This window comes from Ambystoma mexicanum, chromosome 10 (genome assembly GCF_040938575.1).
Source record: "Ambystoma mexicanum isolate Mex_15411 chromosome 10, UKY_AmexF1_1, whole genome shotgun sequence".
NCBI lineage: Eukaryota > Metazoa > Chordata > Amphibia > Caudata > Ambystomatidae > Ambystoma > Ambystoma mexicanum.
In genome coordinates, this window is record NC_090932.1 from 1,160,762,560 (window position 1) to 1,160,778,486 (window position 15,927).

The following is a 15,927-nucleotide window of genomic DNA, read 5'->3' on the forward strand; positions in this document are numbered from 1 at the left end:
GGGAGAGGAAGAGAGAAAGTGGAAGCAAAGAGGATGGTCTTGAGTTGCTTCCGGAACTGCAGGTGGTTCTGCTCAAGTTTGAGAGAGGCAGGGAGGCTGTTCCAGAGGGAGGCCCCAGCTGAAGATGGACATCTGCCCCCAGCTCTCTGCTTGGAAAAAAGTGACTGACCCTCAGAGTTGGAGTTGGCTGAGCGGAGAGCTGGAGAAGGCAAATGTTTAGGAAGAGAGTTGGAGGTAGTGCAGTCCCAGGCCCCATAAACCCTTGCGGACGATGCAGAGGGTCTTAAACTTCTTACTTGGAAGTGAGGATGAGCAGGGCCTGAAGGGGGTTGGGGGGAAGAGGGGAGTGCCCCAGGTGAAACTTCTGTGGGTTACAAGCCATGAGTTACTAGTTGTAGTTAATTAGTAAGGGTTGGTTGTATTGCAGGGATGGGTGTTAATAACAATGTGCTGATATTGAATATTGATTGAAGCACTGCAACGTAACGGAACAAATGTAAAATCATTTTTTTTAAAAAGCTCCCAAAAAGTCCAGTCAGCAGCCAACCATAGCAAAAAGAAAGGGGGTCCCATAGAACTAAATGGGAGGAACGCAGCAAAAAGAAAATCTTTCTAACCGGTGGGCAATTACCATATCTGGTCATATTCTTTCTAGGCTATGGACCAAGCCTAGAAAAAGGGTTGACTGGGACTGGTTTGGGCTGGATAGGGGGCTACAGACCGCTCCAATGCACATTCCAACCAGAGTGATGTTATGACTGTACCTGAGCTGGCTATCCATGCTTGGTTAGCCATTCAAGGTGTGTTCCAGATCATCTGTTAAGTGTGCTGGGGTTGTCACCAGCCCAGGTTTCTGGATATTAAGGAGGGTTCTGGAGCCATTCAGGACGTCCACCACTGCATGCAAGGATCTGAAGCACGAGAGGCCACAGAGGGACATATGGAAATTGTACCTGCCAAGTGCTACCAAAGCTAACTCCTGGATGGCTAATCTCTGCGCTCTATCAACCAGGGGACGCCTGCACTGTCTGTCTCCCTTTAGCCAGTGGAAATAACCGGTTCATTATCCTTTACATCTCTGAACTTGTTCTGCATGCCCGTGGTAGTCGTGGTTCTTTTTGCTAGCTTGCACATTCCTAAGTGGGGACTCTATGCAGCCTCCCGAGTGGTGCATCTTGCTGGGTTATTTCTTTAATGGCCACATGCTCCAAGGCTCTACTCTTACTCCATCAGTAAGAGGAGCTTTCCTGGCGACAGACTTGTGTGTACCTCCTTAGTCATCTGCAGACCCATGCTGGGTCAAGACTGCTTTTCTCATCTGCTGCATTCCTGGGGCACATCTTCGTTGTTGGTACCAAAGCATAGGTTTACCTTTACCAAAAGCCTGAAATGCAGCCTGGAGGTATCCTGAACCAGAGATGGAGCATCCAATCTGGAAGCAGCTGTCCAAAGCCATCTCAGATCCGTGACCCCCAAAGCTGAATCAATTTTGAGAGCCAACATCCCAAACAGCATGCACTTAGCTGGGGTTGTTGGTCTTCTTAGGGTTTGAGGAGCCATACTGCATACTGGTTTTGTCGTCCCCATTTCCCAATGGAATCTAATATGGCCCAAAGTCCTTCACTTGGCCTTACCGTTGATGGTGGAACTTGGGTAAGGAATCCTGCAAAGAATCTGTATACATCAAGGATTGGTAGGTGCTAGTTGCAGCCACAGGACACCTACAAATTATGTCTTAAGACTTGTCACTCTTCCAAGTACACTAGACTATTGCATTGCGCCCTACTGAAACATATGGAAGAACTTTGATACTGTTTCCATTTCTCCCCAAAACTGGTTGCCTTTTTCCAACTTTATTTAAAACACTTGGCACAATGCATATCTTTATCTTGGCATAATATACATTTATTGCTCATATTGATTTCTGTAATTGATCACCATTACATCTTAGTCAAGTGGCATATTTTAAGTCCTCTTGGTGCGCTAGTTTTCAATACTCATTTAGTCCATTGTGAGATGATAAATATGCAAGATAATTCCACATATCTTTAGGATGAGTAATTGTCTGCATTAATGAGATATAGACGTCATTGTTTGCCCATGTCAAATCTCATGGACTGGAGTTAATTGTGGGCTGCTTACGTAAGTTCCAACCTTTCAGTATGACCCACTTAGATCGTAAAATGCCAAGCTGAAGAAATCTACTCTCGACTTTGGGCACCTTGACCTAAGAGCCCAACAAGTATCAACCTTTATGGTATATCAAACCATTAACAATAGTTCTGTGCATACATGCAACCGATACTTCACAAGCTCAGGACATGACCAAATCATGCAGAAATTACCTGCATCCAATAAATGACATCATGCACAGCCTACCTCTACAGCTGTGTTGAATTTGTGTGTTAGTGGCGAATGTTTGGTTATATTTTTCAATTTATGCCAAATCTCCCTCACTTGTGAGATCCCAAGCACTTTGTGCTGGACTTCTGGATTTCTTTTCTATGTTCCTGGGTGAGTGGGAACTTATCCCGCCCCCCACTCACCCTTTCTTTTACTCGTTTTTATGTCTCTCCACACTTCGTTTGGAGTCATGTTTTCCTCCAACTTTTCCAAGCATCGTTTGCTACACACAGCACTTTGTGCAGTGTGGCTGGGAGCCCCTTGGGCTTCCCTTTGTATTTTCTTTTATTCCTGTGTGAACTACTGTCCCCAAGAGAAGAGGGATACTTTGTATCCCTTATACATATTATATTATGGGATCAGCACACCCCACCCTATGTTGCAGTGCTGGCAACCACAAGGAAATGTGGAGAGCGACCTGTGGACGTAGCGAGCCAAAGCTTGCTTCAATAAAGAGGCAATGTGCACGCAGCAACGCTTTTGATGTAGCTAACAGCAGTGTCCATTGACTTCCTTATCCTGCCTTTGGCCACTCCAGCAACGCCATGAAAAGGTGTGCCTCCGCTGGATTTATTGAGCAGAATTATTTAGATGCATCTTCTCTGGCATGAGTGTGGAGAAATGAATTCATCAGGTCCTAGTCCAATGAATTGTATCAAACAGTTTGAATATCGGTGGGGCTTCACACATTACGATTAAGGAATCTATTTCTAATGATTGTTACCAAGAATATATCGATCTGAGTGTCTTGGAGAAGGCTATTATAATGTTGAGATTTGTCAGCTGAAGAAGTTCTACCAATAGTGATTACACAAGGAGGAACGAAACATGTTGGGCATATATGTACTGCATTTTAGAGCAGACGTATTAATCACACATCGAATGTTACTGCAAGCTACATAGCAGTAGCCCTGGTATTGTAAAATCTAAAATAGGGTGACACGACATACACATACAACTAAGAAGTGTCTTAAACGTAACCTTGTGTGTTGGGTAGCAGATAGTTTTGAGCTAAGGCTATTCATTTTAGCTATTATCCTTTTGAGTACTGCATGTATTTGTGGAATAATATTGCACAAGTCACTTTTATTCGTTGCTAGAGTCACTTTGCGGCATAGTTAGTTTGTACATTTCTATAAAATTATATTTTGTATGCATGTGTTTTAATGACAATTGAATGTTAATAACATATTTTCTAAAATTGATATTGAATATTAACAGGGATATTATGATTCCCTATGGTATCTACTGGCCACATGGACAGTGCAGCATTCTTTGGGTTCTTTTTTTATATCGTTTTTATAGTTCCAGGTACGACCCTCAACTTTTTTCCTGGTGTATCTCGAGAAGTTTAGGAGTGCTGAGGTATTACATAGTATCCCCCTTCTCCAGCATGGGGTCTGGCATGGATTCACATGCTCATGAATATTCCCCGTCGTCAGGCTGGGAATCCTCGGTAAAGAAAAAAATCAGTATCAGTTTTGTTTCTGATCTGTCTTTCTTAGTAGTAACCAATCACTGATCTCTGGGTCATACTGCCCCCAGCCAATGACTGCCCTCTCCCTAAACCCCGCCTCTGGCAGCCATCCTCAGATTTTGACCGCACGCTCAAGTGTTGGGAGTCCTCGTGCTTTAGCTCTCGAGTTTTTGCTGCGTTTTTGCACTTTTTCAGGAGATTTTCTAATTTTTTTGGTTTAATCGAGCCTCAAGCTCCACCGTTTCTACTTCCGTAACAGGGACCTGTTTCGGAATTCTTCTACGCCCCTCAAGGGTGAGGTTTTCGTCGAGTTTACGCTTCTTGGAGGATTCCGGAAGATCTGAGGCCTACCTCTACGGACATGGCCCAGGACAAGGGAAGCTCGACGCCCGGATCCAAGCTGTTCAGGTGCTGCCCTTGATGCGGATTACAAAACGTTTTCAAGGAGGACGAGCATTCGCGATGTCTCTACTGCCTTCATGAGGACAAGACGCACGTGGAGAAGGACTGTGCGTTCTGCAAGAACCTTTCGGAACGGACCAAACAAGATCGTCGTTCCCGCCTCGCCGTCTGGCTGGAGAAGGGCACAGTAGGTTAGAAGGCGAAGAAAAAGTCTGAGCGGGCTTCTAAGTCCTGTGAGGGCGCCCCAGCGACGGGGTCCCAACAGAAGGCCAAGCACTGCGAGTCCGCGGGCACCGGGAGCGCCGAAAGGTCAGGCTCTTCGGCTGCCAGGCAGGGCGCGTCTTCCCCCGGCACGCTCAACCACGAGCCAGCGCTCTGGTTCGGGGAAGAGGAAGTCCGAGAACCCGGGTAAGCTGCTGGAGCGGCTCCGGTCGATCTTGAAGGGGGAGCGAGGCGCTGACCCTCCCCCCAAGGCGAAGGCCCAGGACGCATTTAAGGTGGTGAGGGCTTTGATCCAGCCGGCAAAGGCCTCTATCTAAGTGGTCGCTGCGACCCTGATGAAGCTGGCTGAAACTACGCCAGTGGAAACAACCTCTGGGCCCAGAGTATCCCTGCCACTGCGGAGGGAATCCTCTTTCTAGCCCATTGTTAAGACCCCCGTGAAGTCCCCAGCGGAAAAAGAGGGGGGGGGGGCGGCGGTGGCCATTACAGACTCAAAATAGCCTCTGAGGAGGAGCTGGTGGAAGCCGAGAAGGGCCTCAAGGAGAGGTTCATAGGCCTCAACGAGAGGTTCGAGAAGGTTCGATCCCAGGGGACGGTATCCGCTGACGTGATCGAAGATGGCGACGAAGAGGGCCCAGGGGAGCGGCCATCCCATCCGTCGCAGCCATTGCCTGAGCCCCAGGATAGCTCGGCGGCCATTTTGTTGGCAATCCAATCCTTATGTACCGAGATAAGGATGAGATTACCGCGGACCCGGACGGAGGAGCCAGAACATGGCCCGTCGGGGAAACGCTCCGAACAAGTGGAGGAGAGTCCACCCCTCTCCGCCCTTCGTGCCCGTGAGCCCTGTGGACCCCTCATCCCCCACGCCGGACCCTAGAGAGGATACGGCGACGGGGACGGCGATGACACAGCGGACATCCCATCATCACCCCCGTCCCCCCCACCCCCCTCCCTTGGGGCTTCTCCAGCCGACGAAATTGGCTCCTTTCACGCGATAACCAGGGCATCCGAGCCCTTCCAGCTCTGCCCTTCAGAACAAAAAAAGGAAGGGTTTCTTTACCAACGACGAGAGGCCAAGAGGAAGACTGTCCTTGCGGTGCCTTTGCTCGACGACATCTGGGACGAGGGGCTTGCTGTCCTCAAGAACCCTTTCACGGCACCCGCCAAGAGGGACAGGTATGAGAAGAAGTACCGTGTCCCCGATGCCGCCCCCTTGTGCCTCAGGCCCAGCCCACGCCGGACTCTGTCGTCTCGGCAGCAGCTAAGAAGAAAGCAGCGGGTGTGGCGGCTTCACCTTCCACTTCTCCGCCAGACAGCGAGAGCAAGAAGTTGGACTCCATGGGACGACGAGTCATCTCGTCGGCGGCGACGACGATTAAGGCGGCCAATGCCTTAGCGATCGTAGCCCGTTACGACAGGGAGCTCTGGTTCAAGATAGCTCCCCTGCTAGACTTCCTGACGACAAGAGGGCAGAGGCCCTACAAATTCTACAGGAAGGCGAGGTGGCGTCAGATCACGCCATAACGATGGCAACGGACATTGCCGATACCGGATTTCGCCAACTGGGCAACGGAGTTTGCCTCCGACGACGAGGATGGCTCAAGGCGACAGACTTTCGCCAGGACGTCCAGACCAGAGTGTTGGATATGCCGTTCGACAGCAACAACCTCTTTGGTAAGGCGGTGGATGAGTCCCTACAGGCCATCAAGACCGACTCGGAGACGGCCCGGGCCTTAGGGGTACTTCAACAACGACGGCCCTTTCGGCGCTCCAGAGGCAGACAGGGTGCCTCCAAAGGATCCAGCGGTGGCTCTTCCACATACCGCCAAGTGGCCCACTCCTCTTCCCAGGAAGCCTACAGAGGTCGCGGCAAGCAAGGGGGATCCCGCCGTCGTCGGCAAGGCCTCCTCCAAGCACCGAAGCACCCCGGTGGGAGGCCGGCTGACAAAGTTCGTCAGCGTGTGGGAGTCAATCTCCACCGACCGTTGGGTGCTGGACACCCTGGCCAACGGGCACTCGCTGGAATTCCAAAAGAAGTGCCCTCGCATTCCTCCCGTGGCCAGGAAGGAGAATCGCGTCCCTCAACTGCTGTTGGAGGTAAGGGCGATGCTCAAGAAAGGTGCCATCGAGCTCGTCCCCAGGAGGCTCCGGGGCTCCGGAGTGTACTCAATGTACTTCCTCGTCCGAAAGAAGACAGGCGGTTGGCGCCCCATCCTGGACCTGTGTCGGTTAAACAAATACATCAAGGCGCAGAAATTCAGGATGGTCATCCTCCAGCACGTGCTGGGACATCTGGAGGAGGGCGACTTCCTGTCGTCGTTGGACCTGGAGGACGCTTACTTCCACATCCCCATTCTAAAAGGGCACAGGAAGTTTCTCAGGTTCGTGGTTCAGGGACGCCACTACCAATTCAGAGCCCTACCGTTCGGATTAAAGTTGGCACCCAGGGTATTCACCACGTGCCTGGCACCAGTGGCGGCGCGGCTACGCCTGCAGGGGATCCACGTCTACCCCTACCTGGACGACTGGCTAATCCAGGCAAGGACAAGAGACCTCGCCGTCGAGCACACAGCGAGGACCGTCCGTCTGCTCACGGAACTGGGGTTCGCCATCAACTACCCCAAATCCCACCTGGTTCCGTCTCAAGTAGCACTGTTTCTGGGAACGAAGCTCGATACAGTGGGGCAATTGGCCTCCCCTTCGGAGGAGAGGACGAAGACCATCCTGGGCAAGGTGCGGCGCCTGCTAGCCATGGACGTGGCCAGGGTGAGGTCCATCAAGTCCCTCCTCGGGATGATGTCCTCATGCGTCTATCTTGTGCCCCTTTGCAGACTTTGGATGCGTCCGCTACAGGAGTTCCTCGACGCCCGCTGGTTTCAGGCGAGGGGCTGCTTCGAGAACAGGATCCCTCTCGACGAGGAGTTACGTCGGGCGATCCTATGGTGGGGTACCCGTGCTCACCTCACTACAGGCACGGACTTTCAGACCCCGGCGTTTCAGGAGGTGGTGACGACGGATGCCTCTCTGAAGGGTTGGGGGGCCCACACCAGAGACCTCCACACAAGAGGCCTTTGGCTCCCGCAGGAGAGGTCTCTCCACATCAACATTCTGGAGCTCCGAGCAGTTTTCTGGGCGCTCAAGTCGTTCCTTCCATCCCTCAAGGACAAAGTGGTGAGGATCTTCACCGACAACACCACCACGATGTTCAACATACGGAAGCAGGGGGGCACCAGATCCCCAGCCCTATCCAACGAGGCCCAGGATATGTGGCACTGGGCCGTCGCCCAGGGGATGTTTCTGGTTCCCTTTCACTTGGCAGGAATAAAAAACACCATCGCCAACTCACTCAGCAGGGAGCTGCGCTCGTGCCACGAGTGGGAACTACGTCAGGACCAGGTGGACCGGCTCTTTCGACGATGGGGCAAACCCCTGATCGACCTTTTCGCGACGGCAACGAACTCCAAGTGCCAGAGGTTCGCCAGCAGGTTCCCACAACCGTGGAGCATGGGCGATGCTTTCTCGTTCCCCTGGGACGGCCTGTTTCTATATGCGTTCCCTCCGTTGCCGCTCCGCCTCATCAACCAACTCAAGAAGTCCAGATGCAGAATGATCCTAGTCGCACCGGCGTGGCCGAGGCAGATCTGGTTCCCGGACCTTCTGGACTTGTCAACGTCCCCACCAGTCAAGCTGCTGGTAGACGCAGATCTTCTCTCCAGAGAAGGAGGCGCCATTCTCCACCACGACCCACAGTCGCTGAACTTGCAGGACTGGCTCCTGCTGCACTAGAGTTTGGAAGGTACGATATCCCGGCTGACTACAGAGAGGTTCTTGCAAAAGCCAGGGCGTCCTTAACTCTTAAGTGTTACGTTCATAAGTGGAAGAGGTTCTGTCTGGTGCCGTGCACAGAAGATTAACCCTCTGTGGATTATGGCCCCTCAAGTACTGCCGTACCTACTGTCGCTGGCCAAAGCTGGACTGGCTCACGCCTCCATAAAAATACATCTGGCTGCCATCTCCTGATATACCAGGACTACGGGACGGGCGTCCTTGTGCTCTCATCGCCTGGTGAAGGAATTTATGAAGGGACTATTCCGATCGTTCCCGCCGGTGAAGGCTATTGTCCCGGCGTGAGAGCGTAATGTGGTGCTGACCAGTCTCATGGGGGCCCCATTCGAGCTTATGCATTCGGCGCATTTGAAGTTCCTGTCGTGGAAGACTGCTTTCCTCGTGGCCATCACCTCCGCACGACGAGTGGGAGAGATCCAGGCCCTATCTTGCAAGCCTCCATACTTGACTTTTCATGACACGAGGGTGGTGCTGAGGACGCACTCTTCATGCCCAAGGTGCCATCGGACTTACACCTCAACGAGCCCTTGGCGTTACCAGTTTTCTTCCCGTCGCCTTCGACGCCGGCCGAGAGGACTTTGCTGGATGTAGCTAGAGCGCTGAAGTTCTACGTGGACCGCACAAAGAGTTTTCGGAAGACGTCCCAACTGTTTGGGAACTTTGGGTCTGTGAATCAAGGGAAGGCTCTCTCGAAGACTTCCATTTCCAGATGGCTCTCCGGCTGCATCATGCACTGTCACCGGTTGGCAAACCGACCACTGCCCAGCCGTCCGAGAGCCCATTCGACCAGAGCGATCGCTGCTACCACGGCGTTCCTGTCTGGTGTACCCCTGCTGGACATCTGCAGGGCTGCTACGTGGAGGTCGACACACACCTTCACAAGATTCTACTGCGTCGATCGGGACTCCAGGGAGGAGTCCAGGGTTGGCCAAGCAGTGCTGCGCAACCTGTTCGCCTAAGGTGAGCCTGGTGAGGAGGTAAAAATTGCTTAATGTTGAGTTTTGGACGTAATGCTTAATGCTGAGCCTTTGCCACCTCCCGTGGTTGTGCATGTGTATACTGCTATGTATTCTTTTATTCATGAGCATGTGAATCCATGCCAGACCCCATGCTGGACAAGGAACAAGTTACTTACCTGTAACTGTTGTTCTCCAGCATGGGTCTGGCATGGATTCACATGCGAACCCTCCCACCTACCCCTCTGCGGCTCTTCACTTGGTCGTACTGCCACTTTGTGTGCTACCAAATCTGAGGATGGCTGCCAGAGGCGGGGCTTAGGGAGAGGTCAGTCATTGGCTGGGGGCAGTATGACCCAGAGATCAGTGATTGGTTACTACTAAGAAAGACCGATCAGAAATGAAACTGATACTGATTTATTTTCTTTACCGAGGATTCCCAGCCTGACGACGAGGAATATTCATGAGCATGTGAATCCATGCCAGACGCATGCTGGAGAACAACAGTTACAGGTAAGTAACTTGTTCCTTCTCGCTGCTCCTGTAACATTTGTTACAGTGACGAGCATACCTGAGTGGCTGGTGGCAGTGGATGTGTTCTACCGACTTTTGTGTTATTTTTACCTGCAGGCTTTGTTCACAGCCCCGGTAAAGCACAGAAGTGTCACTGACCCAAAATGATGGCTGTATTCTTTTTTTTTCTTCATTTCTTGTGTGCTTGTTCTTTCTTGGTCCTCCTTCTGCCATGCTGGGTTGGGGAGGTCCTGGTTTGACTGTAGCTACTTCAGCGACCGGTGATGCCTGCTAAGGGACCGCTGCTTTGCTGACCCTTTCTTCCATGCGACAGAGAAGACTTGAAGAGGACGTCTCCTTCCCTTGGACTGGTGTGACCAATAAGTCTTAACAAGACCTGCGTTTCGAGCCATCCCACAACGAGCTGCGGTCTTCCTGGGGTGCAAACCGCCAATACCCTGGGACCTCGAGGCTTTCTGAAGAATGAATCTCGCTGAAACTTCGGTGGACTCCTGCTGGACCTCCAGAAGCAAGATTCAACTCCTTGGAAGTCCCCTCTCAAGAGTGCTGGACAGTAAAAGCGAGGCAAACCGATCTTACTACAACCGTTATTCATCTGGAGTCTTGAAAAGGGCGCCAAATCCTCAGAGCCACAAGAAGCTACAAAGAAACCTTTGCTGGGAGCCTTTCCACTTGACTGCTACAAAGAAATCCCCTTCAGTGTCCTTTCTTTCGCATGAAGACCAAAAATCCATTGACCGGGTCCTGCAATTGCTGCATCCTGAGGGCATCCGTCTGCATCAACCTCTTCATTGCTGAGGTACTGTGAGACTCGAGCTAATACTTAGTCGTTCTGTCGCTCCTGTCTAGCTAAGGAGGCGGGGGTGGAGTAATTTGTGTAATTGGGAGTTTGACCATCCGTGTTTAACCAGGCCTAACACTGGAATGCTTTCAGGAAGCCTTCTATGAAGTCCCTGAACCCTTTTACCCGCAATAACTATAAATGAACTGCTACAGAAGAATTTCTACAGTTTGTGCCTGCCCTTTTGACCTCCAATCTGACCCTGAAAGAGACTCCGAACTAGATGGGGAAGGACTCCTAAAGCCTAGGTTCTGTGAAGAGATTAATTAACTTGCCTTGTGTTCATGTTTCTGTTTTAAGGATCTGAAACAAAGTTCTTCCTGACCTTTGAATTGTCTACTATTGTAGAAAGTATTACAAAGTTAGTACTCAGCGTTTTATTTGACTTACTCACTGCTTGTTTTGAGTTGTATGTCCCCTCCTTCAGGTGTCCTGTGCCTCCTCTTGAAACTGTATTCAGCCCTAGCACTTACCCTATCAGAAATGTTGCATGACTTGTATGATAGCAGCTCGTTTGTCCCCCCCCCCCCCTCCATTGTTTCTTCCTCTCCCAACTCCAGCACTATCTGAAATGTCATCAAGCTTAGTAAGATTGATGTTTCTTTTTGTACTACTCCCTCTCCCTGCAACTCCTGATTCCGCCCCGCCCACCCCCAACCTCTTGTTAAATTCCGGCACTACCTCAATTGTCATCAGGCCTAGTAAGGTAGCCGCTGGTCTGCTCCTTCCCACCCCCTCCCCTCCTTTTTATTGTCAAATGCTCTTGCACTATCAGAAATGTCGTTAGGCTGTGTACAAAAGTTTTATTTCTCATTCTTAATGTATCAAGGACTTCACTGAATTCTCCCTTGTTCCCTCCTCGTCTTAAAGCGCTTTGAATCACATTGTGCATAGGCGCTATATAAATCAATCAATTGCATACTGCCATTCTGAAAAGTATTACTAGGTTATTCCTCTTTGAATCGCATACTGCCCTTCTAGAAAGGAATTGCTAAGTTCTTAATAACATTTGAATTGTCTACTATTCTAGAAGTTTTAAAAGTGTAACTGCATTATGCCTGAAACAGAATAAGTTACAAGTGCTACAACATTATTACTCACCTTTGAATTGCATACTGCCATTCTAAATCTTTTACACTGTGGATTACTTACCAGAAGTATTGTATTGTTTTTTTATTTTGAGTTATTTGCTTATGATAGCACTTGCCTTCTAAATAATTCTTTGCCTGTGTGTATATAAACTGAACATGTATATATTTTAAAAAAAAGGTAGCAGGCGCTCCTCTCCAGAAAGAACATGGCATGATAACCTGTTCTGAGATGAGTTTGCAGCACACACTTTTTGCTCGCTGTACCTTTCACAGATGGTGAAATAACATGCAAACATTGTACCTGTGATTCTCCACAATCGGGAATAGCAAGCTGAACTTCAAGTTGTATGGGAGGCATATGAGAATTATTATACCAGAAATATATGGTGTATGGTTCTCGGTAAATGAGAAATATATTTGAGTACAGGGGAGGGTGCCAGCTTTTTCGTAGAGCATCTAAACTATTATTCTCTTCACAGAATGGCTTTGATTACCTGCTGACCTACAGCGATAATCCACAGACTGTGTTCCCGAGATACTGTGTCAGCTGGATGGTCTCAAGCGGTGAGTATTTGTTCTGTATATGAAGGAAACTTGAACTGCTTTTTATATTGTGCCAACTTTCCCTATCCTAAAGCAAATGTCCCTTCCTATGAAACTAAAACACGCTATTGTGTCAAAATTAAATCTGACCCTCACACTAACAGCAAATCAAACATTTCATATTTCAATTCAACAAAAATGTGCAAAAACATAAACCTATAAATTCAACCAGAACTATCCTGATGTCCAGGGGTTGGTTCCCTTCCCTTGGATTATTTCAGGAAAGTTGTTCAAAATGTTCTGTTTCAAGACCTGTCCCTTCAAGGCAATGCAAATGTCTTTTACCTAATACTTTCCTCAGGATGGCCAAACAAATGTCTCTTCCACAACACTAGTTGGAATATAACAAAGAAGAAGTCTCTCCTAGTCAGTTTCCCCCAACTGACATCTCGTATTGGGAGAATTGTACCATATTTGCCTTCTCGTTACAGTTCTGTTTGGTCGGTATTGGAAAATGTTTACCAAATACTGTTAAACATGTTCGCACATCACCGAGCCACACTACCAGTCTATGTTGACTCACCGGTTCACTGTGCGGCTGCTGCGAGGAGTTTTCACTGGGCACGCTTCCCCTTCTTGGCAGAGTTTCATTTGGTTCCTGAGTCCTCCCCCAACAGAACCAGCGCAGCTCTGCAGGACTGCATCTCCCCTGACCCCGCTGCATACCGTTCACCTTAACTTCACCTTAACTTCACCAGAGTTCCTCTTCTCCGGTCTTGAACGCAGCCAGCCTGCTACCAGCCGACGTGCCCTGCTCTACCCACGGCTCTTCTCTGCGAGTTTGCCTCTGCCTCCATACTCTCTTCCCTCTCTGCTTCTGCGCTCTTGCAGGTGATTTTCAGGTTTAAATGTCCCGTGCAGCTGACTATGATCTTGACAACTAGACTGCACGTTACACTTGATGTCATATTTCCTCCACATGGACTCCTTGCTCCTCTGCCTCGTCTCATTACCTGAGGCTTTCTGGGACTTGGAGTCCAAGGAAGTTTCAACTGATTCCATGGTACATTGTTGAACAGTTGCTTTCAAAGTACAATCACCATAAACATCCGATGTTGGATATTTTCTAGGTTTACCATCTACACACATGAAGACTTAATAGGGTTTTATTTGAACAAAGTCACTTTTCAGTGTTTTTATATTGGATGGTTCTGAATGACAACATGCCATTAAAAACTGGAGTTCAGGGATCTTCCTTGCAAGAAAGAGAAGAATATCACTTTTCTCCTGCTGGAGGCACCACTCTCCTCTGATGGCCATCTCCACCCATTTGATCCACCCGCAGAATACCGCCCCCAGGGTCAGGATCAGGTAGTGACTGCGTTCCTCAGGCCACATGGGAGGAGACTTTAGGCTGGGGTCAGTGATGACTGCAGGATTCATCACATTTCTGTGTGAGTGTAACATGCGTTGGGTTGGGTTATTATTTTGCCTATTATCTTGAAATTATGCTCATAGTGCATTTGTTCTATGTGAGGGGAACTCTGGCATTGCTGATGAAGGGGCAGAGGAGTACCTGCTTGCACCCAGATTCCTGCGAGCGGACTCTGACGTGGACAGGGAAGATGAGCTGTAGCAGGGTGGGTGGTTGAGCTGTGTGGGCTCCTGCTTCATGAAGTACACCTGGCTGGATTTGCTCACATTCGGCATGTTACTAGGAGCATCTGAGGACACAGCCATGTAGCACCTCTACCACTAAACCTCTCAGTTGTGTCTATTGTAAAATGAAAATCTTAGACTTTTTCATACTCTTGGACTTTACAATGTGCGCTGGCCTTTGCCGTCTCCACCAATGGCTGCATCTACTTGATCAGTGAGCAAGGCACAAGCAGGGATGCATTTGAACTTGTCCACCATTTATCTTTGAACTTCTATTTGGACATACGCCTTGGCAGAATTTCCTTGTATGCAGACAGGCTAGTATTCTGCAATTTCTGGATGGATGACGATGGTGTTAACCTTCTTGATCTAATGGATTTACCTTATAGTGCCTTCCAGGGGGCATATTTTAAAACCGAGGTGTGCTGAGCAAAATAAGGATGCACTCTTAATTGCCTTTTACTTGTTTGTGTTGTGAAATTCTGAAAGCCCTCACCAAGGCCCCTTGTTTGTTTGCTTGTAAGTAGACTTCAGATTACCCTTACTTTTAGCATTTTCTTTCCATGATTCTGTTAAACCGCTCCACTACTCAAGATGCAAATGTTTGTATGTTTTTGTGGGGGGTTTATATAGAACAATACATTCTCCTGAGTCTCCTAGCATTGTAGGTTGAATTGAAAGTCATTGACGAGCAGCGCCTTTGATTTCCCTCTAAATGTTGGGTAGTTATATTAGTTTCTCTTCCAGACAGGTAGTTATTTTGCATTTTTTTTTAAGGCACAACAAAACAAGGTTTAAGGGATTCCTATCTCCCTCATGTTAGGATTTCCAGTGCAAGCAGTCTTCGGAAACTTATCAGCCACCAGTAGGTAAAGCGTGGCTCCGCCCAGCACCATTGAATGCCCAGACACTGGACGTGACCTTGGGGCCAGTGTATTTAGAGCCAGCTTTTAAGCATGACCTCAGTTCCTTTGGCCACACACTCGGTATGCTTCTGGAACTCTACCTAGCTTTACTTGCTCTTGCATCATGCCAAGCCACCCAAAAGGCCTCCAGCTTCAAGGCTGCTTGGACTACGTGAGGCAACTATCTGTGTGATCCCCACAAGATGCGCTTATACTGCCTGAGGACGACTACGCAGGGGATTGCAGGTCTATGCCCTCCATGGCCATCTTGGATCGTGCTGCAAAAATCTTGTGTTATTTCCACATGAGTGGAAAGATTACCTTTTGAAACCCCCACTAGTAGAGCCCAAAAAGTCCACGGTTGATGAACCAGTGGAGGAATGTTATTTGGTCCGCAAGGACAGAAAGAAGCAGCGTAGGAAGAGGTTGCATGTTCCCAGCGACTGGTCCACACATCACTCTTCTTTGCTCACAAAGAAGCAGAGTTACAGATTGCTGCTATCCCTCCATAGACATCAAGGGGACACCTTACTATTTGCTATTGGGTTTAACATTTCCTTACTTTTGAAGGCAATTGAAGCATTTTTACTCTACTTATCTTGCTAAGCTCATCTGTTTTGAGGGCACCGATCAGTCGCTATGGCGATCGGTGCCGGAGAACTGTTCTCCACAGTAACGTTTTTGGATTATTTTTCCTGCATACATCACGTGTGGTAGGGAATCCTTGTGTCCCCGTTACCTTGTTTTTGGTAACTTTGATGTTATTTGCATGATGTGTCCAGGCTTGGCTGCTGGCAGCAGATGCTTTTGCAGGGTTTCTTTTTTTTTTATATAGTCTTGTCTTTTGCATTTTACTGCTTAATACCATTTAGAGGACCATAAACTCTAAAATGGCTGTACCACGAGATTTTTGCCTGTCCCTTTGACTCTTCGGCCTTGGAGTGACCAGATTTTTCATATGTGGTAAGCCCTTTCCCAGGGAAAGCTGCAGACTATCAGTACTGGGAAACTGTTCCCCTTTTGTATTTTGACTTTTTTACATTGC

General features: G+C 49.0%; 1 protein-coding gene across 3 annotated transcripts in view; it reads left to right on the forward strand.

Annotated features, from left to right (window-relative positions):
• Positions 1-15,927, forward strand: part of STARD7 (StAR related lipid transfer domain containing 7) — a 531,540-nt gene that overhangs the window by 422,304 nt on the left and 93,309 nt on the right. For all 3 annotated transcript variants that reach the window (XM_069619096.1, XM_069619097.1, XM_069619098.1), the window contains one exon: positions 12,255-12,339. In XM_069619096.1, coding sequence (XP_069475197.1) covers positions 12,255-12,339 — 85 coding nt within the window. The remainder of the gene's footprint in view (positions 1-12,254; positions 12,340-15,927) is intronic.